The sequence below is a fragment of the Ranitomeya imitator genome, unplaced genomic scaffold (assembly GCF_032444005.1).
Source record: "Ranitomeya imitator isolate aRanImi1 unplaced genomic scaffold, aRanImi1.pri SCAFFOLD_27, whole genome shotgun sequence".
Classification (NCBI taxonomy): Eukaryota; Metazoa; Chordata; class Amphibia; order Anura; family Dendrobatidae; genus Ranitomeya; species Ranitomeya imitator.
Genome location: NW_027194794.1, coordinates 319,972 through 346,012, shown reverse-complemented (window position 1 = coordinate 346,012; position 26,041 = coordinate 319,972). Strand labels below are relative to the sequence as shown.

The 26,041-nt window shown below is 45.9% G+C and overlaps 1 protein-coding gene and 1 long non-coding RNA gene across 5 annotated transcripts in view; one reads left to right on the top strand and one right to left on the bottom strand.

The window, feature by feature from the left end:
• LOC138656339 (polyadenylate-binding protein 1-like) overlaps positions 1-20,292 on the bottom strand; it is a 29,693-nt gene extending 9,401 nt beyond the window's left edge. The window contains exons 1-10 of one of the 4 annotated variants that reach the window (XM_069743685.1): positions 19,707-20,068; positions 17,045-17,251; positions 15,955-16,148; positions 15,760-15,875; positions 7,860-7,996; positions 7,460-7,554; positions 6,161-6,298; positions 5,973-6,068; positions 5,398-5,664; positions 5,067-5,169 (exon numbers count right to left, since the gene is read on the bottom strand). In XM_069743685.1, coding sequence (XP_069599786.1) covers positions 5,080-5,169; positions 5,398-5,664; positions 5,973-6,068; positions 6,161-6,298; positions 7,460-7,554; positions 7,860-7,996; positions 15,760-15,875; positions 15,955-16,148; positions 17,045-17,237 — 1,326 coding nt within the window. In that variant the 5' untranslated portion in view covers positions 17,238-17,251; positions 19,707-20,068 and the 3' untranslated portion in view covers positions 5,067-5,079. Of the gene's footprint in view, positions 1-5,001; positions 5,170-5,397; positions 5,665-5,972; positions 6,069-6,160; positions 6,299-7,459; positions 7,555-7,859; positions 7,997-15,759; positions 15,876-15,954; positions 16,149-17,044; positions 17,252-19,706; positions 20,137-20,213 lie in introns of those variants that run through there. The other 3 variants (XM_069743684.1, XM_069743687.1, XM_069743686.1) reach the window with 3 other exon arrangements.
• Positions 20,292-25,368, top strand: LOC138656341 (uncharacterized). The gene is made up of 3 exons (XR_011316909.1): positions 20,292-20,428; positions 21,818-21,956; positions 24,821-25,368. It is a non-coding gene; the product is annotated as an uncharacterized lncRNA (long non-coding RNA).
• The last annotated feature ends 673 nt before the right edge of the window (positions 25,369-26,041 follow it).

The following is a 26,041-nucleotide window of genomic DNA, read 5'->3' as shown; positions in this document are numbered from 1 at the left end:
GTTCCACTACCATCAGCTGGTCCTCGGTAGTTCCATTGGCTCTTGTACCTTCTGCTACCCATCCTGGTTCAAGTACCGTCAGCTGGTTCCAGGCAGAGCCTTTGGCTTAGGTGCCTCCTTCTCGGTATCCGAGTTCCACCAATGTCTGGTGGTCCTTGGTAGTGCTTTCTGGCACGGGTACCTCCTGCTTAGTAACCGGGTTCCAGTACCATCAGCTGGTCCTCGGTAGTTCCATTGGCTCTTGTACCTTCTGCTACCCATCCTGGTTCAAGTACCGTCAGCTGGTTCCAGGCAGAGCCTTTGGCTTAGGTGCCTCCTTCTCGGTATCCGAGTTCCACCAATGTCTGGTGGTCCTTGGTAGTGCTTTCTGGCACGGGTACCTCCTGCTTAGTAACCGGGTTCCAGTACCATCAGCTGGTCCTCGGTAGTTCCATTGGCTCTTGTACCTTCTGCTACCCATCCGGGTTCCAGTACCGTCAGCTGGTTCTCGGCAGTGTCTTTGGCACGGGTACTCCCTCCTACGGTATCATGTCCTAGGGTCACATAGATGCATTATTGTACATGGATGGGGGTGTTATCATTGTTGCTTTTAAATGTTTTTAGTCATGTTTGTGCTTTGGTGATAATAAAGTAGTTTTTGATATTTTTTGTACCTCGGGTGTGGACTTTCTACATACACATTAGTCTTTCCTCCAGTTATTGCTCCTCCTTTCTATGCGTTAGTAGCACCCTGTGATTATAATTGCATTTGAAATATATACTGTGGTGCACCCTGCCCTTTATTGTTTAGCCAGACTTGAAGATTGATGTTCACCAGAGGAAACCATCTATCATGAAGGAGCTGGAGCAGTTTTGCCTTCAGGAATGGTCAAAAATCCCAGTGGCAAGATGTGGAACGCTCATAGAGACTTATCCAAAGCGACTTGCAACCATTATTGCCTCAAAAGGAGGCTCCACAAAGTACTGACTTTAGGGGGATGAATAGTTATGCACACTGAAGTTGTCAGGTATTTTGTCCCATTTGTTGCTTACTTCACAATAAAAAAAACCAAATCTTCACAATTGTAGGCATGTTCTTTACATGAACTGATGGACACCATCAAAAAAACCCAGAAAGGGTTAAACTTGCAGGAGTGAAGTGAGGCGCCCCATAAGTGGAGAGTGGTCAGAGAGACTCGGAGGTAAGTATTCTATTCTTCCCATCATTCCCACAGCTGCGGAATTACATAGTAACAAACCTATACGGGACAATTAGCTGTGGACAGCATAATAACAGGAAAAAGTCTTAACTTTAGGGTAAGGTAATGGCCAAACATCTAAGTGCTACCTCCTCTAACTTCTCTCCAAAGGAGTAAGTCCCTCCCGCATCCCAGCTAAACTCATAGCCAATGTATCGTATTGTTGAAGTCATCCATTAGTACTAGGGGGCAGCCAGGGGCTTTACTAACAAAATTCGATTATTTTCTGAAGGACCGTTCCTGTGTATGGAGGAGAGATATAAACCGCATCAATAAGGATTAAAATATTATAGAATCTCCCCCGCAGACAGATGTATCGTCCCTTTTTAGCTATTTCTTGGTCAATACAGTGAAAGGGAATTGTATGATTAATTAAAATACTAACTCCGCGTGAATATTTGGAGAATGTTGCATGATAGCTCGAGCCCACTTAGGCTGGGGTTAATAGATATATATTATGCTCCTTCATGTGAGTCTCTTGGAGGCATAATATTACGTGCTGACATTTCTTCATGGTATCGAAGATCGCCTTCCTTTTATCAGGTTCATGTACTCCCCTTACGTTCCACGACAATAAGGTAATCTTTTTAGCCTTGAGAGTCAGCCTTGTGGAATAGATAGGGGTATTCCAGAAAAGGCTATCTCCATCGGTGGCATTGCACAAGATTAGAAGAACCACTCTAGATCTGATGTAAACCTAAACAGCAATTTGAGGGCCGGTTGTGCCCCCTTTATGCTTCAACATAACCCAAATTTCAACACTAACATTTTGGCCACTGCGACCATGCCCTAACAGGCGCTCTCTAAGGGACCAGGGCCTAAGTCGAAACCTTGGATGTAGCAGTCACAATGGGGGTAACCAAGCAACCTTCTAAATTCTCCATCGTTCTAAAGTAGCAAAACTAAAGAAGGATATTGAATTCATAGCAGCAACCCACAGGTGGGCCAGATATTACCTAGAGTAGGAGCAAACCATTGTCCACAGTTGTTTTTTTATTTTCCACGAACTGCGCACTTCTCTTCTGTACATCAGCAAAATAATCTGTGAATATGGAGATTCTTGGACCATTTATGGAGCTTCATAGGATGGTATCCCTATAGTGAAGTATCTTGGCCAGGACTGTGCATGGCTGACTTCCAGGCGGTAGTGGCCTTGTCTGCACCCGTTCCACTGCAAAGAGGGGGCTAAGAGTATCCTTCCCACACACCATCACTAGCCAGGTTTCAAAGAATTCTGTGGTCTTTGCGCCCTAGGATTTTTAAGGGACTCCAACAATCCAGATATTTTTCCTGCACGGGCGGTTCTCCAAATCATCCTGGTTGATGCGATTTGCCTCTGATAACTTGGTGTGTTGCTGCAAATCTTGCCTCATTGGAAGTAGGATGTCCTATAATTCATTAACGCTCTTCCCGAGGTCTGTGGTCCTCTCTGAGATACTGCGTATATCTTGTCTGACCACTGAAATGTTCTTCATAATTCCTCCTACCTGCAGCACCAGAGATGAAAGAGAGCTACTACAATCCCCAATGGCTTGCATGATATCTTGGGCTCTGTAGCTGCTAGTTGGCATGTAGGAGAAACAGCATGGACTCCCCGGTTCTCATCTGGTTCATACTCAGGCTGATCTGTAGTAAGCAGGTGGGAGAAGGAATTTGGGTCTGGATGAATCCCTCTCAACGTGTCATCCCGTTTCTTCCACTCCTGATCTTGCAAATCTTTCTAAACTAGCCACATCCTCCTTTTAGTGCTCACCCGCTCAGCTTGCACTCTCTGCCACAATTGTGTCGACCCCACCTTGTAGATTGCACTCCTGGCCTTTGAGCACGTTCCCTTTCTTCATGGCGGGCTCCGTGCCAGGGAAAAGGCTGTTTACAGTGTCCAGGCATAAGCAGGTAAGTATACCCGACCAGAGGGTGAAAAAAAGGGCAGCTTGAGGATCGTATAAGGATCTGCACACGGAGCTGACCGGGCATGCATCCTCTCACATCGCTGGCAGACCATGCCCCCACGGCAAGTGCAAATCTTAAAAATGGTGAGGACTGGTATAGTAGACCACAGAGTTTATGTAATATCGCTGTATAGACTGTGATGTGCACTAGTAAGGTTTAGCGGGAGAAGACACTCGGCGTACACACTAAACCCCATTCTCACAATACATTGAACATACTTTGGGAAAGCAACCACAGCCAATATAGCAAAGCCAAAGAAGATCTCCCAAGCAGGAATGAGATTAAAATGCCTTTATTATATATACACTTGGCAATAAGTAACAATGATAAAAGACACAAATGTGCACAATGGGATTATTTGTATAATAAAATCAATATGAATAATAGTACAGACTGACCCCTTGAAAATTATATCCTATATTATACTACCATGACAGGTTTAAACATCGCCCCAGGATGACATATATTATTAGCTGGATTTATATATAAAAAAAGACTTTCTGCATATATTGCAAGTACAGACCTATAGATACAAAATGTGCAAAATTGGTAGCAAATAGTAATTTATGTGCAATAAAGCAATATAAAGTGCAACAGGAGGGGGAAGGGAAAAAGGTCAATTATAACCATACAGTGTACTGAATATGTCAGTATATACACCTTATTATAACACGTGCACAACTATGTCAGAAAAAATAAAAAAACTTTTTTTGTGCAAAGAGAAAAAAAGGGGGGTTATATATACCCATAAGATATGCTGGATTATACCAGAAAGTGCTATGTGCAAAAAGAAAGTGTAAAAACTGAAAAAAAGCCACAATTGCAGGTTACACTATTCTAAGAGGAGTGTATACTAAACCATACTGCACAAAAATAGGTCTATAAGAAAGTATCAAATATATCTATATATTTCCAATAGTACTAATTATAGTGGCCAAAAAAATAAAAGAGCAGCTAAATCACCACCATAAAGTCACCACTGGCACACTCTGACCACCAGAGGGCCGGATACTAATCACTATGGTGTAATGCAGGGGGATGTACTTAAATCTTTAAATATACCTGTGAGGTCAGCTGAATCCCAAAGAAACGCACCCCGACGCGCGTTTCGGATTACTCCTTCTATCCTCTTAGAATAGTGTAACCTGCAATTGTGGCTTTTTTTCAGTTTTTACACTTTCTTTTTGCACATAGCACTTTCTGGTATAATCCAGCATATCTTATGGGTATATATAACCCCCCTTTTTTTCTCTTTGCACAAAAAAAGTTTTTTTATTTTTTCTGACATAGTTGTGCACGTGTTATAATAAGGTGTATATACTGACATATTCAGTACACTGTATGGTTATAATTGACCTTTTTCCCTTCCCCCTCCTGTTGCACTTTATATTGCTTTATTGCACATAAATTACTATTTGCTACCAATTTTGCACATTTTGTATCTATAGGTCTGTACTTGCAATATATGCAGAAAGTCTTTTTTTATATATAAATCCAGCTAATAATATATGTCATCCTGGGGCGATGTTTAAACCTGTCATGGTAGTATAATATAGGATATAATTTTCAAGGGGTCAGTCTGTACTATTATTCATATTGATTTTATTATACAAATAATCTCATTGTGCACATTTGTGTCTTTTATCATTGTTACTTATTGCCAAGTGTATATATAATAAAGGCATTTTAATCTCATTCCTGCTTGGGAGATCTTCTTTGGCTTTGCTATATTGGCTGTGGTTGCTTTCCCTTGGTACGGTGGTGGTTTCCACATTTCTCTCCACAGGACACTAGTCACTGACACTTGTAATTATAATTTTAATATTCTTTTAATATTCTTTTATTGATTTGTTATTTATCATACAGTGATTGGTGTACCTGGGGCTGTTACTTAATTGAACATACTTTGTGGTGTCCGGCTAGGACTTGGCACAACCTGCGGTTTCGGTACTGTATGACAGCATCCTGCATGGTTCTGGACCTAAAAACAAGTTTAGGTTGTAATAAATGGATTGTATATCGTTAGAAAAACATGGCTACTTTCTTTCTGTAACAGTTCCCATCTTTCCACACGTCGAGTGTGGTTTTGTAACTCAGCCCTATTCTCTCGAATGGAGCTGATCTGCAAGACCAGCCACAACCTTAGAACAAGGATGGCACTGTTTCTGTAAGAAAGCTTTCTGTAGGTTGTTTTTATCTGGAGACTTACTTGTGAAGCAGGTGGCATTATAAAGCTGGGAGGTGGTGGTGGTTGGTAGGTATTGATGACTTGGTTGGGTACAATTCGGATATGATCCATCTTCTTCTGGTTGGCTAGAGGAGCTAGCCGATCCTTCTTACACTGTGCAAAGGCGACATACAATGGCTTGGAGTCTACAATCCTTCCGTTCATCTCTGTGACCGCTTTGGTTGCTTCCTCGGGAGCGGAGAAGCAGACAAAACCAAACCCTTTGCTGCGTCTACCTTCCATCATGACCTGAAATATTACATCACCTGACATCCTTACAATGAAACATAGGAAAATAAATAGTACACCCTCACCTAAGAAGGTTCACGCTAAAGGGTCATTCCCGACATTGAAAGTTATCATCTACTCATCACTCTATTCCTAAAGGATCCATGGGGTCCCAGCAGTAAGACCACCGCAAATCCACAAGTTATCACCTCTCCTATGTATCGATGAAAACGTCTAATGTTGGCCATAAGTATAACCCTTAATGTTACGTAGATGAAAATGAATGTGAGGATAGAAAGAAGAAAGAAGCAGATACAAGCTGAGCTCACCTTAGCACTGATGATGGTGCCATAACGGGAAAACACCTGATGCAGTAGCCTGTCATCAATGCAATCTGCAAGATTGTTAATGTAGAGATTGACACCCTAAAATTAGAAGAAGAAAAAAGTTATTAAAAATGCAGAATTTTTTTCAAACACTCACACAAATTAAATACAAAGGGAGTGAAGTCACTCACCTGGGAACTGGTGATCCATTCTTGGTTTATTTGCTCGAACGTCCTCCTAACCTCTGGTTGTCTTTCCAACTTCTTCTGGGCTCTTCCAACATAAATGGCCTTACCATTCACATCTTTACCATTCATTTCATTCACGGCCTTATAGAAGTAGGAAAATAGTTACTTTACTCCCATACGTTGGTCACAAGAACAAGATCTCTCACCCTGAGGGATCAGGACACCATTTCCTACGGACTGTCATTTTTTGATCTCCTAAGGACAGGGTTTCATCCCATCCTGAGAGAGCTGATCTTCCCCTGGTTCTTTGTTCACATGGTGCACACCTGACTATTGTAGATTGCAAAATGATTGCAACCTATATTATCCTCGCCAGGAGGGGTATTCCCATCTTAGGCATTGATGGCGTAATCATCTGATGCTATCCCTGCCTGATAGATAAGGTTCCAGAGGTGGCACCCGATCTCAAGAAAAGGGGTCCCTCAACCTCCAACCTGTCTGGATGGCCAGTGGATGGCTGCTGCATCCAGGTGGAGAATGAAGAGGTGGTTGCACATGTACACATCCTTAGATAGCTGAGCACACGCACAGCCACGCCACTTCCCACAGGGACCCCTGTTTTGTGGGTATTCAGTAAATGTCTGAAAAAGTAAAACCCCCTTAGAGTATGTGCACACTGAGTCTTTTTGCTGAGTTTTTGAAGCAGGAACTACCAAGTTTGTGAGGAGTTTTGAGTCTCAGAGGAGGATTCAGAGAGTTTCCGCTCAGTGGCTGTGTGCATACATCATCTTTTTCAAGTGGATTCCGAGCGGAATCCATCTGAAAAAGTGTCTCAAAAGCTCTTAAAAAAATTAACATAATACACAGCAGTGTCAAAATCCATTACTCTGCCCATGTTCAGTATTTTGTTACTTCTTTTCACTGCTTCAGGGTTTGGAAACCTTGGAGCAATTAAAAGAGGTAACATGTTTATTCTCTCATAATGAAGATATAAGGGAGAAGATGTCAGAGCAAAAATAGGAAAAAAAAAGCCACCGACTGAAGTAGCTTCACCTGAGAAAAGTCGGCAGCTGCGCCAGAATCTAATGCACATAGGCAATTTCTGCTCCAAAATGTAAAACAATGCCGTAGGGGTATAGGCCCTGAGATCCCAACTAACAGTACAAAGGGGAATGCTGTCTCACGAGAGTGGTATACAGACTGATAAATGATTATTGCTGCTCATCTTCCACCAACTTAGACGGCCTACAATAACAGAGATACCAATCCTGACTCCAGATATTTCGTAAGTCTCCATCTCACTTTTAGGGCGTCCTCGTGTTTCTTAAAGCTCACAAAGCCGAATCCCTTGGACGTCCCATTTTGATCAGTCATGACTTTAACGCTCCGTGTAGGCCCTAAAGTGAGAGTATTGCCCAAATTTAGGTTTCGGAAGCTTTAGGACAACCCATATATAAGTCTGACTTCAGAAGACTGTATTGTGGCCATATTTTATTCTTTGTGTTATTGCTCGATGTCCCGACCCATCAGCGGGCCTCCTGGCCCAGAACGTACATCATAAATGGCTGCGATGCGGTTACCTCAGGTTATGAGACCCGCTGATGGGTCGGGACGTGGAGCAATAATACAGAGAATAAAATATGGCCACAATACGGTCTTCTGAAATAACCGTGATTCTCGTAGCTACACGATTCATATTTACCGTATTTGCTGAACAATTCCTTGAGCCGTTCATCGTCCATATTTTCTCCAAAGTTATTGATGTAAACATTAGTGTATAAAGAACTGGCAACAACTTCAGGTTCTCGTTTGTGACTGGACTTGGAATGTTCAATATACCTTTACAGAGAATGCAGACACGTTTATCCAAAATTGTTATTTACAAGCGGCAAAAAAACTCCAAACATTTAGCCCACTTTCACCCGATCAGTATTCAGTCAGTATTTGTAGCCAAAACCAGGAGAGGAACTATCAGAGGAAAAGTGTGATAGAAACACCTGCACCACTTCTGGATTTATCACCTGCTCCTGGTTTTGGCTACAAATACTGAGCGTGTGAACGTGGCCTTAGAGGGGTATTCCTATGTAGATATTTGTATATACAGTGGGGCAAAAAAGTATTTAGTCAGTCAGCAATAGTGCAAGTTCCACCACTTAAAAAGATGAGAGGCGTCTGTAATTTACATCATAGGTAGACCTCAACTATGGGAGACAAACTGAGAAAAAAAAATCCAGAAAATCACATTGTCTGTTTTTTTAACATTTTATTTGCATATTATGGTGGAAAATAAGTATTTGGTCAGAAACAAACAATCAAGATTTCTGGCTCTCACAGACCTGTAACTTCTTCTTTAAGAGTCTCCTCTTTCCTCCACTCATTACCTGTAGTAATGGCACCAGTTTAAACTTGTTATCAGTATAAAAAGACACCTGTGCACACCCTCAAACAGTCTGACTCCAAACTCCACTATGGTGAAGACCAAAGAGCTGTCAAAGGACACCAGAAACAAAATTGTAGCCCTGCACCAGGCTGGGAAGACTGAATCTGCAATAGCCAACCAGCTTGGAGTGAAGAAATCAACAGTGGGAGCAATAATTAGAAAATGGAAGACATACAAGACCACTGATAATCTCCCTCGATCTGGGGCTCCACGCAAAATCCCACCCCGTGGGGTCAGAATGATCACAAGAACGGTGAGCAAAAATCCCAGAACCACGCGGGGGGACCTAGTGAATGAACTGCAGAGAGCTGGGACCAATGTAACAAGGCCTACCATAAGTAACACACTACGCCACCATGGACTCAGATCCTGCAGTGCCAGACGTGTCCCACTGCTTAAGCCAGTACATGTCCGGGCCCGTCTGAAGTTTGCTAGAGAGCATTTGGATGATCCAGAGGAGTTTTGGGAGAATGTCCTATGGTCTGATGAAACCAAACTGGAACTGTTTGGTAGAAACACAACTTGTCGTGTTTGGAGGAAAAAGAATACTGAGTTGCATCCATCAAACACCATACCTACTGTAAAGCATGGTGGTGGAAACATCATGCTTTGGGGCTGTTTCTCTGCAAAGGGGCCAGGACGACTGATCCGGGTACATGAAAGAATGAATGGGGCCATGTATCGTGAGATTTTGAGTGCAAACCTCCTTCCATCAGCAAGGGCATTGAACATGAAACGTGGCTGGGTCTTTCAACATGACAATGATCCAAAGCACACCGCCAGGGCAATGAAGGAGTGGCTTCGTAAGAAGCATTTCAAGGTCCTGGAGTGGCCTAGCCAGTCTCCAGATCTCAACCCTATAGAAAACCTTTGGAGGGAGTTGAAAGTCCGTGTTGCCAAGCGAAAAGCCAAAAACATCACTGTTCTAGAGGAGATCTGCATGGAGGAATGGGCCAACATACCAACAACAGTGTGTGGCAACCTTGTGAAGACTTACAGAAAACGTTTGACCTCTGTCATGGCCAACAAAGGATACAGTGGGGCAAAAAAGTATTTAGTCAGTCAGCAATAGTGCAAGTTCCACCACTTAAAAAGATGAGAGGCGTCTGTAATTTACATCATAGGTAGACCTCAACTATGGGAGACAAACTGAGAAAAAAAAATCCAGAAAATCACATTGTCTGTTTTTTTAACATTTTATTTGCATATTATGAGGGAAAATAAGTATTTGGTCAGAAACAAAATTTCATCTCAATACTTTGTAATATATCCTTTGTTGCCAATGACAGAGGTCAAACGTTTTCTGTAAGTCTTCACAAGGTTGCCACACACTGTTGTTGGCCCATTCCTCCATGCAGATCTCCTCTAGAGCAGTGATGTTTTTGGCTTTTCGCTTGGCAACACGGACTTTCAACTCCCTCCAAAGGTTTTTTTATAGGGTTGAGATCTGGAGACTGGCTAGGCCACTCCAGGACCTTGAAATGCTTCTTACGAAGCCACTCCTTCGTTGCCCTGGCGATGTGCTTTGGATCATTGTCATGTTGAAAGACCCAGCCACGTTTCATCTTCAATGCCCTTGCTGATGGAAGGAGGTTTGCACTCAAAATCTCACGATACATGGCCCCATTCATTCTTTCATGTACCCGGATCAGTCGTCCTGGCCCCTTTGCAGAGAAACAGCCCCAAAGCATGATGTTTCCACCACCATGCTTTACAGTAGGTATGGTGTTTGATGGATGCAACTCAGTATTCTTTTTCCTCCAAACACGACAAGTTGTGTTTCTACCAAACAGTTCCAGTTTGGTTTCATCAGACCATAGGACATTCTCCCAAAACTCCTCTGGATCATCCAAATACTCTCTAGCAAACTTCAGACGGGCCCGGACATGTACTGGCTTAAGCAGTGGGACACGTCTGGCACTGCAGGATCTGAGTCCATGGTGGCGTAGTGTGTTACTTATGGTAGGCCTTGTTACATTGGTCCCAGCTCTCTGCAGTTCATTCACTAGGTCCCCCCGCATGGTTCTGGGATTTTTGCTCACCGTTCTTGTGATCATTCTGACCCCACGGGGTGGGATTTTGCGTGGAGCCCCAGATCGAGGGAGATTATCAGTGGTCTTGTATGTCTTCCATTTTCTAATTATTGCTCCCACTGTTGATTTCTTCACTCCAAGCTGGTTGGCTATTACAGATTTAGTCTTCCCAGCCTGGTGCAGGGCTACAATTTTGTTTCTGGTGTCCTTTGACAGCTCTTTGGTCTTCACCATAGTGGAGTTTGGAGTCAGACTGTTTGAGGGTGTGCACAGGTGTCTTTTTATACTGATAACAAGTTTAAACAGGTGCCATTACTACAGGTAATGAGTGGAGGAAAGAGGAGACTCTTAAAGAAGAAGTTACAGGTCTGTGAGAGCCAGAAATCTTGATTGTTTGTTTCTGACCAAATACTTATTTTCCACCATAATATGCAAATAAAATGTTAAAAAAAACAGACAATGTGATTTTCTGGATTTTTTTTTCTCAGTTTGTCTCCCATAGTTGAGGTCTACCTATGATGTAAATTACAGACGCCTCTCATCTTTTTAAGTGGTGGAACTTGCACTATTGCTGACTGACTAAATACTTTTTTGCCCCACTGTATATTACAAAGTATTGAGATGAAATTTTGTTTCTGACCAAATACTTATTTTCCACCATAATATGCAAATAAATTGTTAAAAAAACAGACAATGTGATTTTCTGGATTTTTTTTTCTCAGTTTGTCTCCCATAGTTGAGGTCTACCTATGATGTAAATTACAGACGCCTCTCATCTTTTTAAGTGGTGGAACTTGCACTATTGCTGACTGACTAAATACTTTTTTGCCCCACTGTATGTGTGTAGTATATTTATATTTATTTCTGTATATACATTGTGAAATCTCTGCCACTGTACCATTAATTGCAGAAAACATTTATTCGGATATATAGAACTGATTTTTAGTTGCAGACATTTTGGCAATGTTTGGATGTACCCATAAAAATTTGTGGCACACACACTGTCCTAGATACGTGGAGCCTGGTAGAACAGGGTCTGGGAACCCCAATTTTCCCTATAGCTGGCAGCGCGGTTATCCACCTTTGGGGACACTTTGTTTCTTACTTAAATGCATATATTCTTGGCTAAAATTTAGTTTTGCAATTGGGTTTCATTAAGAATGTTGCACCATTTGCCTTGTATAGCCTCAGTGTTGCTCTGTCTAGTGCTGGCTGCAGAATGGGTTAACTGAAAATCCAAGAGTGAGCTCATTCTAAGGCCGGCGTCACACTACCGTGTTTTACGGACGTAAGAGAGGTGCAGAAAATACGGATTGCATACGGTACAATGCTTCTCTATGCCCCTGCTCCTATCAGCCGTATTTTACTGATCCGTATTATACGGTCTTCTACAGCCGTAGAAAATCGCAGCATGCTGCGTTTGTCACCGTATTGCGCAAAAAATACGCCAATGAAAGTCTATGGGGGCCAGAAAAATACGGATTACACACGGACCAGCAGTGTGACTTGCGAGAAATACGCTGCGGTGTTAGAGAGAAAAGCCGGCAATTCAGCGCGGTGTACAGTAAAATCACACTGACAGGTTACAATAGAATAGGTAGAATAAATGTGTACACATAGAATAGGTATATATATATATATATATATATTTATATATATGTCATTGAGACACATATATGTATATATTAATATTTCATACAGCGCTAGATAGCTTTAAAGCCGGTAATTCAATTGCCGGCTTTTGCTATCTCCTTCCTAAACCCGACATGATATGAGACCTGGTTTACATACAGTAAACCATCTCATATCACCATTTTTTTTGCATATTCCACACTACTAATGTTAGTAGTGTGTATGTGCAAAATTTGGGCGGAAACAATTGGCGTGGGCTCCCGCACAATTTTCTCCGCCAGAGTGGTAAAGCCAGTGAGTGTGGGCAGATATTAATAGCCTGGAGGGTCCATGGTTATTGCCCCCCCCCCCCCCCCGGCTAAAAACACCTGCCCCCCGCCACCCCAGAAAAGGCACATCTGGAAGATGCGCCTATTCTGGCACTTGGCCACTCTCTTCCCATTCCCGTGTAGCGGTGGGATATGGGGTAATGAAGGGTTAATGTCACCTTGCTATTGTAAGGTGACATTAAGCCAGATTAATAATGGAGAGGCGTCAATTATGACACCTATCCATTATTAATCCAATAGTATGAAATGGTTAAAAAACAATATCCCATACCTTCCGATGATCTGTCACGTCCCACGATGTAAATCCATCTGAAGGGGTTAAATTATTTTACAGGCAGGAGTTCTGCTATAATGCAGCTGTGCTCCTGCCTGTAAAACCCCAGCGAATGAATGGAAAGTAGGACAATGACCTGTAGTTACCTTCATTCGCGGTGATGCACCATCTGCTGGTTGTCCTCATATGACCTCGAGCGTGGGAACTTTTCAGAATATTTTCCCAGCCTCTTCCAGATGTGCCTTTTCTGGGGTGGCTGGGGGCAGATGTTTTTAGCCGGGGGGGTGGGGGGGGGGGGGGGGCGAAAACCATAGACCCTCTCCAGGCTATTAATATCTGCCCTCAGTCACTGGCTTTACTACTCTGGCGGAGAAAATTGCGCGGGAGCCCACGCCAATTTTTTTCACCATTTAACCCTTTAATTTAATATCTAGAGCGCCCAAATTTTGCACATACACACTACTGACATTAGTAGTGTGTAATATGTAACAAAAATGGGGATATGAGATGGTTTACTGTATGTAAACCATGTCTCATATCATGTCGGGTTTGGGAAGGAGATAGCAAAAGCCGGCAATTGAATTACTGGCTTTAAAGCTATCTCTCGCTGGATAAAATATTAACCCCTTCATGACCTTGGGATTTTTAGTTTTTCCGTGTTCGTTTTTCACTCCCCTCCTTCCCAGAGCCATAACTTTTTTATTTTTCCGTCAATTTGGCCATGTGAGGGCTTATTTTTTGCGGGACGAGTTGTACTTTTGAACGCCATCATTGGTTTTAGCATGTCGTGTACTAGAAAACGGGAAAAAAATTCCAAGTGCAGTGAAATTGCAAAAAAAGTGCAATCCCACACTTGTTTTTTGTTTGGCTTTTTTGCTAGGTTCACTAAATGCTAAAACTGACCTGACATTATGATTCTCCAGGTCACTACGAGTTCATAGACACCTAACATGTGTAGGTTATTTTTTACCTAAGTGTGGTGAAAAAAAATTCCAAGGTTTGCAGAAAAAAAAAATTGCGCCATTTTTCCATACTCGTGGCGTCTCCATTTTTCATGATCTGGGGTCGGTTGAGGGCTTATTTTTTGCTTGCCGAGATGACGTTTTTAATGATAGCATTTTGGTGCAGATACGTTCTTTTGATCGCCCGTTATTGCATTTTAATGCAATGTTGCGGCGACCAAAAAAACATAATTCTGGCGTTTCAAATTTCTTTCTCACTACGCTGTTTAGCGATCAGGTTAATGCTTTTTTTTAATTGATAGATCGGGCGATTCTGAGCGCGGCGATACCAAATATGTGTAGATTTGATATTTTTATTGATTTATTTTGATTGGGGCGAAAGGGGGGTGATTTAAACTTATATTTTTTTTATTTTTTTCACATTTTTTTAAACTTTTTTTTAATTTTTGCCATGCTTCAATAGCCTCCATGGGAGGCTAGAAGCAGGCACAGCACGATCGGCTCTGCTACATAGCAGCGATCTGCTGATCGCTACTATGTAGCAGAACTGCAGGTGTGCTGTGAGCGCTGACCACAGGGTGGCGCTCACAGCTACCGGCGATCAGTAACCATAGAGGTCTCAAGGAGCTCTATGGTTACTATGGAGAAGCATCGCCTACCTCCGATCATGTGACGGGGTCGGCGATGACGTCATTTCCGGACGCCCGGACGGATGCGGTAGTTAAATGCCTCTGTCTGCGTTTGACAGCAGCATTTAACTAGTTAATAGGCGCGGGCAGATCGCGATTCTGCTCGCGCCTATTACGGGCACATGTCAGCTGTTCAAAACAGCTGACATGTCCCGGCTTTGATGCGGGCTCACCGCGGAGCCCTGCATCAAAGCAGGGGATCTGACCTTGGACGTACTATCCCGTCCGAGGTCAGAAAGGGGTTAATATATATATATATATATATATATATATATAGACAGCATATATGTTGTTACGATTTTTTGAGCACATGGATCCATTGTATGTCCATATGTCGGTTTTGCAAGCCTGCGAGAAAATCTCGCAGTACGGATGCCATACGGATTACATATGGAGGATGCCATGCGCAAAATACGCTGACACACCCTGCCTACGGAGGAGATACGGACCACTATTTTGGGGACTTTTCTACGTAATTTACGGACCATATTTTTATACGCTGAGTGTGAGGCCGGCCTAAGGGTATGTGCACACGTAGAATGGTCCACTGCGGATTTACTGCGTTTTTACACCTGCGGTTTTCTGTTATGGAGCAGGTGTAAAACCGCTGCGGATCCCGCACAAAGAATTGACATGCTGCCGAATGTAAACCGCTGCGTTTCCGCGCGTTTTTTTCCACAGCATGTGCACTGCGGATTGAGTTTCCCATAGGTTTACTTTGTACTGTACAACGCATGGGAAACTGCTGCGGAAACGCTGCAGATTTTGCTGCTGTGTGTAAACATAGCCTAAGGATCCAGAAAGAGAGCTTCTAACACTTATCTGTCTATTTCTGAGCTCTTCTCAGCTGATTTATGACCACTGACCACAGAAAAGTTGAATGTGCAGGGAGGAGGAGACAAACAGCCTGTAAAAGCCAAAAGGTGCAAATTTTGTAAGGAAACTGAATTGCAAAAATGACTTTTAGCCCCAAATAAATGCAATTAAGTAAAAAAAAAAGTCCCCAGAGGTGGATAACCCCTGCCACTGGCGACATGTAAGTCAATAATCGATTGTGGATTCTTTGTGTTAGGCCGTCTTGGCACGTCTCAGTCTGTATACAGGTCGCGGTTTGCAGACCAGCCGAAGGTCTCCTGACCCGAACCCTAAAGCTTGAAATATGCCTATGAGAATGTTGATTTGGGGTCCAGGAGTCCAGAAATCCCAGACACGTGAAGCCGGCCTTACATGAGGGCATACTTACACTTTCTGGTCATTTAGGATCTTGCCATTCAACGAGTCAATGGCCTTCTGGGCTGATTCGCGGGTCTCGAAATGTACAAACCCATAACCTTTAGATCCATTTTCGTCACACACGACCTGCAACACCTCATATTAATAAGGGACCTTACTACTGCACAGACCTCACACATCCGTATGTGGTGGATGACTGACTTACCTTACACGACATGATGCTGCCAAAAGCAGAAAATGTGTCGTACAGTAATTTACTATCGATGGTCTTATCCAGGTTCTTGATAAAAATGTTGCCGATCCTGCTCTTTATTACGGACGGGTTGCGCTGACACCACATAATGCGCATCGCTTTGCCATTCATGTCTTCAAAGTTCATGGTATCCAGAGCTCGCTCCGCTGGCGGGAAAGGATGGGGGACATTTTCAAAGAAAGAGACTATCAATGACTTTATCCACCTCGGTGACCTCTGCGCCCTGATAGGATGCCATGCCATGATAGGAATTGTTGATCAGCTCCAGCATTCCATGCTACAACATTTTTTACTATATTTTGTTTTGCATTAATTTTATTTAAAAAAAAATAATTTGCAAATTTTTCTTGTTCTAAAATTTTTTTAGAAATCTTGAACTGTTCATACTTTCTGCCCTTTCAGGAAGAGTTTTCAGCAGGCTCCTTATCAGCAGAGGAAGGATGACGGTAACGCTTCTACATACAGCTGATAATACAAGATCCACTAATTACAATAGGAGATGTCACAGCTGACCCTGCTCACCCTCCCTTCACAATGACACTTGTACACGCTCATTAGATGCTTTAATAAAATTATTGGACTCAGGTCTGATGACTGTAGCTATGTACACCTGTTGTTTCCTGAAACAACAGGAAGTTATAATCTATAAAAGCACCCATGTCCAGTTTGAAAGTTGCAAGATTTTTTTTATTTTTAATACATTATATGTTAAGCTAAAAAATTGCCAGAAATTAAAAAAAATATACAGTATTTCAAGCAATAAAATGTAAATTGTGTAAAAATCATTCAATGTGATTGTTTGGTTTTTATTTTTAGGTTGTCTCTCACAGGTGACGTGTACCTACGATAAAAATTTCAGACCTCTGCATTCTTTGTAGGTGGGAAAACATGTAAAATCGGCAGCGTATCAAATACTTATTTTCCCCACTGTATCTACAATCTTGTATGTCCATGATATTTGTGGAACAGTTGCAATATTTCACCCCAGCCTTGTTGCTGGCAGGGCTGCAATGTATAGCTATAGTTGTGTATTGCTTCTCACCGTCCTCCGGCTGCTGGAAATTGATGTAAGCGTAGCCAAGAGACTGACCGGTGATCTTGTCTCTGCATATGATGACTGACAAAATGTTGCCGGCAGGAGTGAACTTTTCATGCAGCATCTCCTCTGTGACCTCCGGAAGGAGATCCCCAACATACAGGGTTGCTGTACTGTGGCTGAGTGCGCTAGTGGCCATTATTAGCAGGGTCACTAAAATAAAGGAGATTGTAAGAAAAACACCTTGATAATAACATGTCAGCATTACATGGCAAGTTAAGTAAATAAGGCAGCACACTGCAGCGCTGAAAGATGCACCTGTTCACACTTAGTCTATGTTTGGATGTGCTGGTCAGGTTTTTGAAAAGCATTACATGGCAGTCACACGCCAAAGCTGGCCATGCACATTAGCCGCAGCCTGACCATAGCTTATCTACACCCCGAACAAAAGGACATTCAACAGGGCGGATCATTCTCTGCCCCCGTCCTCTGTTCAGGGTGAAGCTGGGGACCCCGATACACAGTATAAGGCCTGCCGATCCCGCCAAAGTCAGACAACATTTATCTAATGTGTATGAGCAGCTTTAAAGGGGCTATCTGGCGCTGTAACATTGATGGCTTATTCTTCGGAGAGGTCATCAATGTCTGATTACTGGGGGTGCGACACCCGGTACCCAACCGATCCTGGCGGTGGCGGTGGCGGCTGGAAGTGCTGAGTTGTGGCTCTGTCCAGAACAGCTCCATCGACAGTATAGTGGCCACGGCCAGGTACTGCACATGCCTTCTCTATTGAATAGTATGTGCATGTGTCACTATTCTGTAGACAAAGCTGTGCTGTGCAGCTCCATAACTGAGCAGTTCCGGCTGCCGACGACACCAGGAAGGGCTGATCTCCGGGGGTACTTACCAATCAGACATTCATCACCTACCCTAAGGATAGTCCATCAATGTTAAAGTCCCAGACACATGCTTTAAAGAACTGGTAGATTTCACCGCTTCACTAAAACAAAGTCAAATTGACATCTTGGTTTTTTTTATTCTTGTATTTATGGGTAAATATAATTTTTACAGTAAAATGTAATTTAGTATGTTGAGCCGTTTGGTTTCTACAGCCTCTATGTATCACAGTACATGTAATACTGCAAAACGAGGTAACTGTGAATCCACCAGTGAGCTCATCTGAAGGCCGAATAATTAATTGTCCAAGTTAATTTACACATCAATAATAAAACATACTGATCAGCTAGGCAATTATTAAACTGCGTGCTAAATCAAAGAGTGTTTTGATTCTTTTCAATAAAAAGTTATAACTTTATTAATACAGACAAATACAAAAAATAAAACAATGCCTTAAAACCGTACAGATAAATGTAATGGCAGGTAGGTGTAGAGCAAAATATAATACTAGTGAGGGAGCAAGAGATAAAATAAACATTCCTGGATACAACAAATTTTTCAACAATAGAGCATGCTGAGAAAATACCTCCACTAACTTCAAATCACCAATTGATGAGGAATTTCAATATTAAAGTCATCTATTTACTTATAATTATACTGACTAAAGCGAGATGAAGAAATAGAGGCTCAAACCGCATGCTCTATTGAAATGTTGCTAAATAAATCCTGAACCAAAGTGCTATCAAATGTATGCACTTAGTAATGATAGTGCTTAAAATATGGATTAAACACCCGTACATATGCTGATAGATATTTTCCTTTGTTACAGAGCGAGGGTCTTCAGGTGGGTTACCAGAATAATAAATTATTCCAACAACCTGTGTGTTTATTTCATTAAAAGACTTTGTAATAATGTGTGTGTTTTTTTAACCCTTTACTACTATTGGATTAATAATGGATAGGTGTCATAATTGACGTCTCTCCATTATTAATTAGGCTTAATGTCCCCTTACAATAGCAAGATGACATTAACCCTTCATTACCCCATATCCCACCGCTACACGGGAATGGGAAGAGAGTGGCCAAGTGCCAGAATAGGCGCATCTTCCAGATGTGCCTTTTCTGGGGCGGCTGGGGGCAGGTGTTTTTAGCCGGGGGGGGGGGGGGGGGGCAATAACCGTGGACCCTCTCCAGGCTATTAATATCTGCCCTCAGTCACTGGCTTTACTACTCTGGCGGAGAAAATTGCGTGGGAGCCCACGCCAATTGTTTCCGCCATTTAACCCTTTAATTTAATAGCTAGAGCGCCCAAATTTTGCACATACTAACATTAGTAGTGTGGAATATGCAAGAAAAAATGGTGATATGAGATGGTTTACTGTATGTAGACATGTCTCATATCATGTCGGGTTTAGGAAGGAGATAGCAAAAGACGGCAATTGAATTACCGGCTTTCTGCTATATCGCGCTGGATGAAATATTAATATATATACATACATGTGTCTCACTGACATACATACATATATATATATATAGACAGTATATATGTTTTTATTATTTTTTGAGCACATGGATCCATTGTACGGCTGCCATACGGATTACATACGGAGGATGCCATGCACAGAATACGCTGACACACCCTGCCTACGGAGGAGCTACGGACCACGATTTTGGGGACTTTTCTGCGTATTACAGCCGTAAATTACGGAGCGTATTGTCTTACGCCGAGTGTGACGCCGGCCTGACATGTGGCGCTGATTAGAGAACTTACGATTCTAGAATTCTTCACTTTCCTCCGCAAAGATTTCAGGTTGTGCCGACTTTGGACTCACAGACTCTGCACAATATGTCGGTAATCACCTTGTTCCTATCTTGTCTCCAGTCAGATCCTGATGGCGGCTCCTGGTAAACTGTCACTGTCAGGGCACAGCATGGCCGCCTCATGGTGCCAACTGATGCCCACGCGAGGAGCGGGCAGTTACTACGGGGCCGACACGTGTCTGGATCCCCCTTATAATAAAGCATTTTATGCCATAAATGTGCACCAATCAAATAAGACTTCTCCTTTCTGGATCATCACTTATTATATGTTTACGCACTTGTGTGCTCGTGCCTACGGCAGGACGATGGGGGGAGGGGGGGCGGCACGGGAGCAAGTTTTCTTTCTGGTCTTTTTTTTTTTTAAATTAGAGTCCGGAGCCGCCTCCCCCCGCCCCGGGCTCCTCCCCCCGCCCCGGGCCCCTCCCACTTCCCGCCTCCTTGAAGACGTCATACTCACCTACTCCAGCGAAGCCTGGTCTCAGGCTAGAGGCTAAATCCAAGGCGGCTAAAGGACCTCTGGTGACGTCACGCCCATGTGACCGGAAGGGGCGGCGCCTCTCCCTCCATAGAGCAGACAGGAGAAACGGAAGCTGTGGACGTCATGGCGGGATTTCGAGGACTGTGTGCAGGATTTGGGGTGTTTTGGGTTCCTCCTCCATAGTCACAGACCAGGTAAGTGGGAGTCTGCCTGGGGGAGAAAGGGGTGATGTTGCTTGCATGGGGCTGCACGCTGGACGGTGGGGGGATCTGCCTGGGGGAGAAAGGGGTGATGTTGCTTGCATGGGGCTGCATGTGCGTGCTGGACGGTGGGGGCATCTGCCTGGGGAGAAAGGGGTGATGTTGCTTGCATGGGGCTGCATGTGCATGCTGGACGGTGGGGGCATCTGCCTTTGGAGAAAGGGGTGATGTTGCTTGCATGGGGCTGCATGTGCATGCTGGAACGGGGGCATCTGCCTGGGGAGAAAGGGGTGATGTTGCTTGCATGGGGCTGCATGCGCGTGCTGGAACGGGGGCATCTGCCTGGGGAGAAAGGGGTGATGTTGCTTGCATGGGGCTGCATGCGCGTGCTGGAAGGGGGGGATCTGCCTGGGGAGAAAGGGGTGGTGTTGCTTGCATGGGGCTGCATGTGCGTGCTGGACGGTGGGGGGATCTGCCTGGGGGAGAAAGGGGTGATGTTGCTTGCATGGGGCTGCATGCGCGTGCTGGAAGGGGGGATCTGCCTCGGGAGAAAGGGGTGATGTTGCTTGCATGGGGCTGCATGAGCATGCTGGACGGTGGGGGGATCTGCCTGGGGAGAAAGGGGTGATATTGCTTGTATGGGGCTGCATGTGCATGCTGGACGGTGGGGGGGATCTGCCTGGGGAGAAAGGGGTGATATTGCTTGTATGGGGCTGCATGAGCATGCTGGACGGTGGGGGGATCTGCCTGGGGAGAAAGGGGTGATATTGCTTGTATGGGGCTGCATGTGCATGCTGGACGGTGGGGGGGATCTGCCTGGGGAGAGAGGGGTGATGTTGCTTGCATGGGGCTGCATGTGCATGCTGGACGGTGGGGGGATCTGTGTGCGGGGGGGGGGGGGGGGTGTCTACCTGCAGAATGGGGCTGATGTTACTCGCATGGGTCTGCATGGTGTGGGGGGCTGATGTCACGCGTTGTGCAGGTCAGTGTGTGATGTCTCTTGCGGTGGGGGGTGCAGGGATGTATAGCGCTACGTGTGTGTGTGGGGGGGGGGGGGGACAGGGGAGGGGATGAATGATGATGGAGATTTGAGGGATTGATATTAACATGAGAATCTGCCTGATGGTGCGGAGTCCGTCCTGTTTTATTTATTTTTTTTTACATAAAACGTTTTCTCATTAATATTATTGGGCACACATGACGTCAGGTTGATGACTGTCCTATGACCTCTGGGAGCGACACTGCGTGATAACAATGTCTCCAGATCCCGGGCTTTATTGTCCTCGCACGCTGTGCTGGTCAGTATTAGCCCGGAGGCCACTGGTGGCGGCCACTACTTGTGTCCAGGTTTCTGCATGATTTTTTTTTTCTGTTTTATTCTAGGTATTGTCGCTTTTCCCCATCCAGTGACCTCCCTGCAGATGTCATCTCATCACTGGACTTCTCTTCACCAAGTGGAATGCTGGAGCCCCCACAATCCATGCGAGGACCCAAAGGGATGACACTGTGGGCGTCTGATAATGTCAGAGAGACGAGTATAATTCCTAAAAGAAAAAACACCAAAACCTCCCTTTCTCTCCATTTATATTGCTAGGGTCTGTGTCCCCGCCCCGTCCGCTCCTCTGTGTCCCCGCCCCGTCCGCTCCTCTGTGTCCCCGCCCCGTCCGCTCCTCTGTGTCCCCGCCCCGTCCGCTCCTCTGTGTCCCCGCCCCGTCCGCTCCTCTGTGCCCCCGCCCCGTCCGCTCCTCTGTGTCCCCGCCCCGTCCGCTCCTCTGTGTCCCCGCCCCGTCCGCTCCTCTGTGCCCCCGCCCCGTCCGCTCCTCTGTGCCCCCGCCCCGTCCGCTCCTCTGTGCCCCCGCCCCGTCCGCTCCTCTGTGCCCCCGCCCCGTCCGCTCCTCTGTGCCCCCGCCCCGTCCGCTCCTCTGTGTCCCCGCCCCGTCCGCTCCTCTGTGCCCCCGCCCCGTCCGCTCCTCTGTGCCCCCGCCCCGTCCGCTCCTCTGTGTCCCCGCCCCGTCCGCTCCTCTGTGTCCCCGCCCCGTCCGCTCCTCTGTGTCCCCGCCCCGTCCGCTCCTCTGTGTCCCCGCCCCGTCCGCTCCTCTGTGTCCCCGCCCCGTCCGCTCCTCTGTGTCCCCGCCCCGTCCGCTCCTCTGTGCCCCCGCCCCGTCCGCTCCTCTGTGCCCCCGCCCCGTCCGCTCCTCTGTGCCCCCGCCCCGTCCGCTCCTCTGTGTCCCCGCCCCGTCCGCTCCTCTGTGCCCCCGCCCCGTCCGCTCCTCTGTGCCCCCGCCCCGTCCGCTCCTCTGTGCCCCCGCCCCGTCCGCTCCTCTGTGCCCCCGCCCCGTCCGCTCCTCTGTGCCCCCGCCCCGTCCGCTCCTCTGTGCCCCCGCCCCGTCCGCTCCTCTGTGCCCCCGCCCCGTCCGCTCCTCTGTGCCCCCGCCCCGTCCGCTCCTCTGTGCCCCCGCCCCGTCCGCTCCTCTGTGTCCCCGCCCCGTCCGCTCCTCTGTGTCCCCGCCCCGTCCGCTCCTCTGTGTCCCCGCCCCGTCCGCTCCTCTGTGTCCCCGCCCCGTCCGCTCCTCTGTGTCCCCGCCCCGTCCGCTCCTCTGTGTCCCCGCCCCGTCCGCTCCTCTGTGTCCCCGCCCCGTCCGCTCCTCTGTGTCCCCGCCCCGTCCGCTCCTCTGTGTCCCCGCCCCGTCCGCTCCTCTGTGTCCCCGCCCCGTCCGCTCCTCTGTGTCCCCGCCCCGTCCGCTCCTCTGTGTCCCCGCCCCGTCCGCTCCTCTGTGTCCCCGCCCCGTCCGCTCCTCTGTGTCCCCGCCCCGTCCGCTCCTCTGTGTCCCCGCCCCGTCCGCTCCTCTGTGTCCCCGCCCCGTCCGCTCCTCTGTGTCCCCGCCCCGTCCGCTCCTCTGTGTCCCCGCCCCGTCCGCTCCTCTGTGTCCCCGCCCCGTCCGCTCCTCTGTGTCCCCGCCCCGTCCGCTCCTCTGTGTCCCCGCCCCGTCCGCTCCTCTGTGTCCCCGCCCCGTCCGCTCCTCTGTGTCCCCGCCCCGTCCGCTCCTCTGTGTCCCCGCCCCGTCCGCTCCTCTGTGTCCCCGCCCCGTCCGCTCCTCTGTGTCCCCGCCCCGTCCGCTCCTCTGTGTCCCCGCCCCGTCCGCTCCTCTGTGTCCCCGCCCCGTCCGCTCCTCTGTGTCCCCGCCCCGTCCGCTCCTCTGTGTCCCCGCCCCGTCCGCTCCTCTGTGTCCCCGCCCCGTCCGCTCCTCTGTGTCCCCGCCCCGTCCGCTCCTCTGTGTCCCCGCCCCGTCCGCTCCTCTGTGTCCCCGCCCCGTCCGCTTGAGAGAGGAATTTTGTGTTAAAGGGAACCTGTCACCCCCAAAATTGACGTTGAGCTCAGCCCACCGGCACCAGGGTCTTATCTCCAGCATTCTGTAATGCATTCTGTAATGCTGTAGATAAGCCCCCGATGTATCCTCAAAGATGACAAAAAGAGGTTATATTATTTTCACCTGGGCGGTCCGATCCTGGGCCTCCCATCTTGATAGGATGACGTCCTCTTCTTGTCTTCACGCTGTGGTGCGCAGGCGCCGGGAAAGGTCAGAGAGGCCTGGGGCCTGCGCACTGCAGTACTTTGCGCTGGAGCCGCAGCGTGAAGACAAGAAGAGGACGTCGTCTGATGAAGATTGGAGGCGCCGGACCGCGATGCCCATCGGACCGGACCTGGACTGTCCCTTGGTGAGTATAATATAACCTCTTTTTCTCATTTTTAATTATTTTTATTTTTGGATACATCGGCGGGTTATCTACAGCATTCCAGAATGCATTACAGAATGCTGCAGATAAGCCCCTGATACTGGTGGGCTTAGCTCGCCCTCGATTTTGGGGGTGACAGGTTCCCTTTAAGCACCACAATACTGTTTTTGCAGCTAAAGCACAGGGGACTTTGGTACAAAATGTGTTTTGCTTTTTGTCATTAATTTGTCTTTAATGTTTAACCCCTTTACCCCCAAGGGTGGTTTGCACGTTAATGACCGGGCCAATTTTTACAATTCTGACCACTGTCCCTTTTATGAGGTTATAACTCTAGAACGCTTCTACAGATCGTGACATATTGTACTTCATGATGGTGCTAAAATTTCTTAAATATAACTTGCGGTTATTTGTGGGGAAAAAAACGGAAATTTGGCGAAAATTTTGAAATTTCGCAATTTTCCAACTTTGAATTTTTATGCCCTTAAATCACAGAGATATGTCACACAAAATACTTAATAAGTAACATTTCCCACATGTCTACTTTACATCAGCACAATTTTGGAACCAAAATTTTTTTTTTTGTTAGGGAGTTATAAGGGTTAAAAGTTGACCAGCAATTTCTCATATTTACAACACCATTTTTTTTTTTAGGGACCACATCACATTGAAGTCATTTTGAGGGGTCTATATGATAGAAAATACCCAAGTGTGACACCATTTCAAAAACTGCACCCCTCAAGGTGCTCAAAACCACATTCAAGAAGTTTATTAACCCTTCAGGTGTTTCACAGGAATTTTTGGAATGTTTAAATAAAAATGAACATTTAACTTTTTTTCACACAAAATTTATTTCCGCTCCAATTTGTTTTATTTTACCAAGGGTAACAGGATAAAATGGACCCCAAACGTTGTTGTACAATTTGTGCTGAGTACGCTGATACCCCATATCTGGGGGTAAACCACTTGTTGGGCGCATGGCAGAGCTCGGAAGGGAAGGAGTGCCATTTGACTTTTCAATGCAAAATTGACAGGAATTGAGATGGGACGCCATGTTGCGTTTGGAGAGCCCCTGATGTGCCTAAACATTGAAACCCCCCACAGGTGACACCATTTTGGAAAGTAGACCCCTTAAGGAACTTATCTAGATGTGTGGTGAGCACTTTGACCCAACAAGTGCTTCACAGAAGTTTATAATGCAGAGCCGTGAAAATAAAAAAATAATTTTTGTGAAAAAATATGATCTTTTCGCCCCCAAATTTTTATTTTTCCAAGGATAAGAGAAGAAATTGGACCCCAAAACTTGTTGTAATAATAATAATAATCTTTATTTATATAGCGCCAACATATTCCGCAGCACTTTACAATTAAGCGGGGACATATACCGACAAATTCAATACAAGTTAAGAGAATTTAAACAGTGACATTAGGAGTGAGGTCCCTGCTCGCAAGCTTACAATCTACAAGGAAATGGGGGGGACACAATAGGTGAAAAGTGCTTGTTATTTCAGGTCTGGCAATTATAATAAATAGGGATTTTCATATGAAGCTGCATGATCCGGTCATCAGCCCGTGTGTTTAAGTGCAATAGTCAAGTATCAAGTGCAGTTAGTCAAGTATCAAGTGCAGTTATCATGTGTATGGAGGGTGTGGAGACAGATGAGTAGTAGGGTGCAGATTCACATGCAGATAATATTTGGAAGGAGGGAACAGGACAAAGTTAGTTTACTGAGTAGTTGATGTGGTAGGCTTGTTTGAAGAGATGGGTTTCCAGAGCGCGCTTGAATAGGTTGGGGCGAGGTATCAGTCTGATCGTCTGGGGAAGTGCATTCCAGAGAGCTGGCGCAGCATGAGAGAAGTCTTGGAGACGGAGGT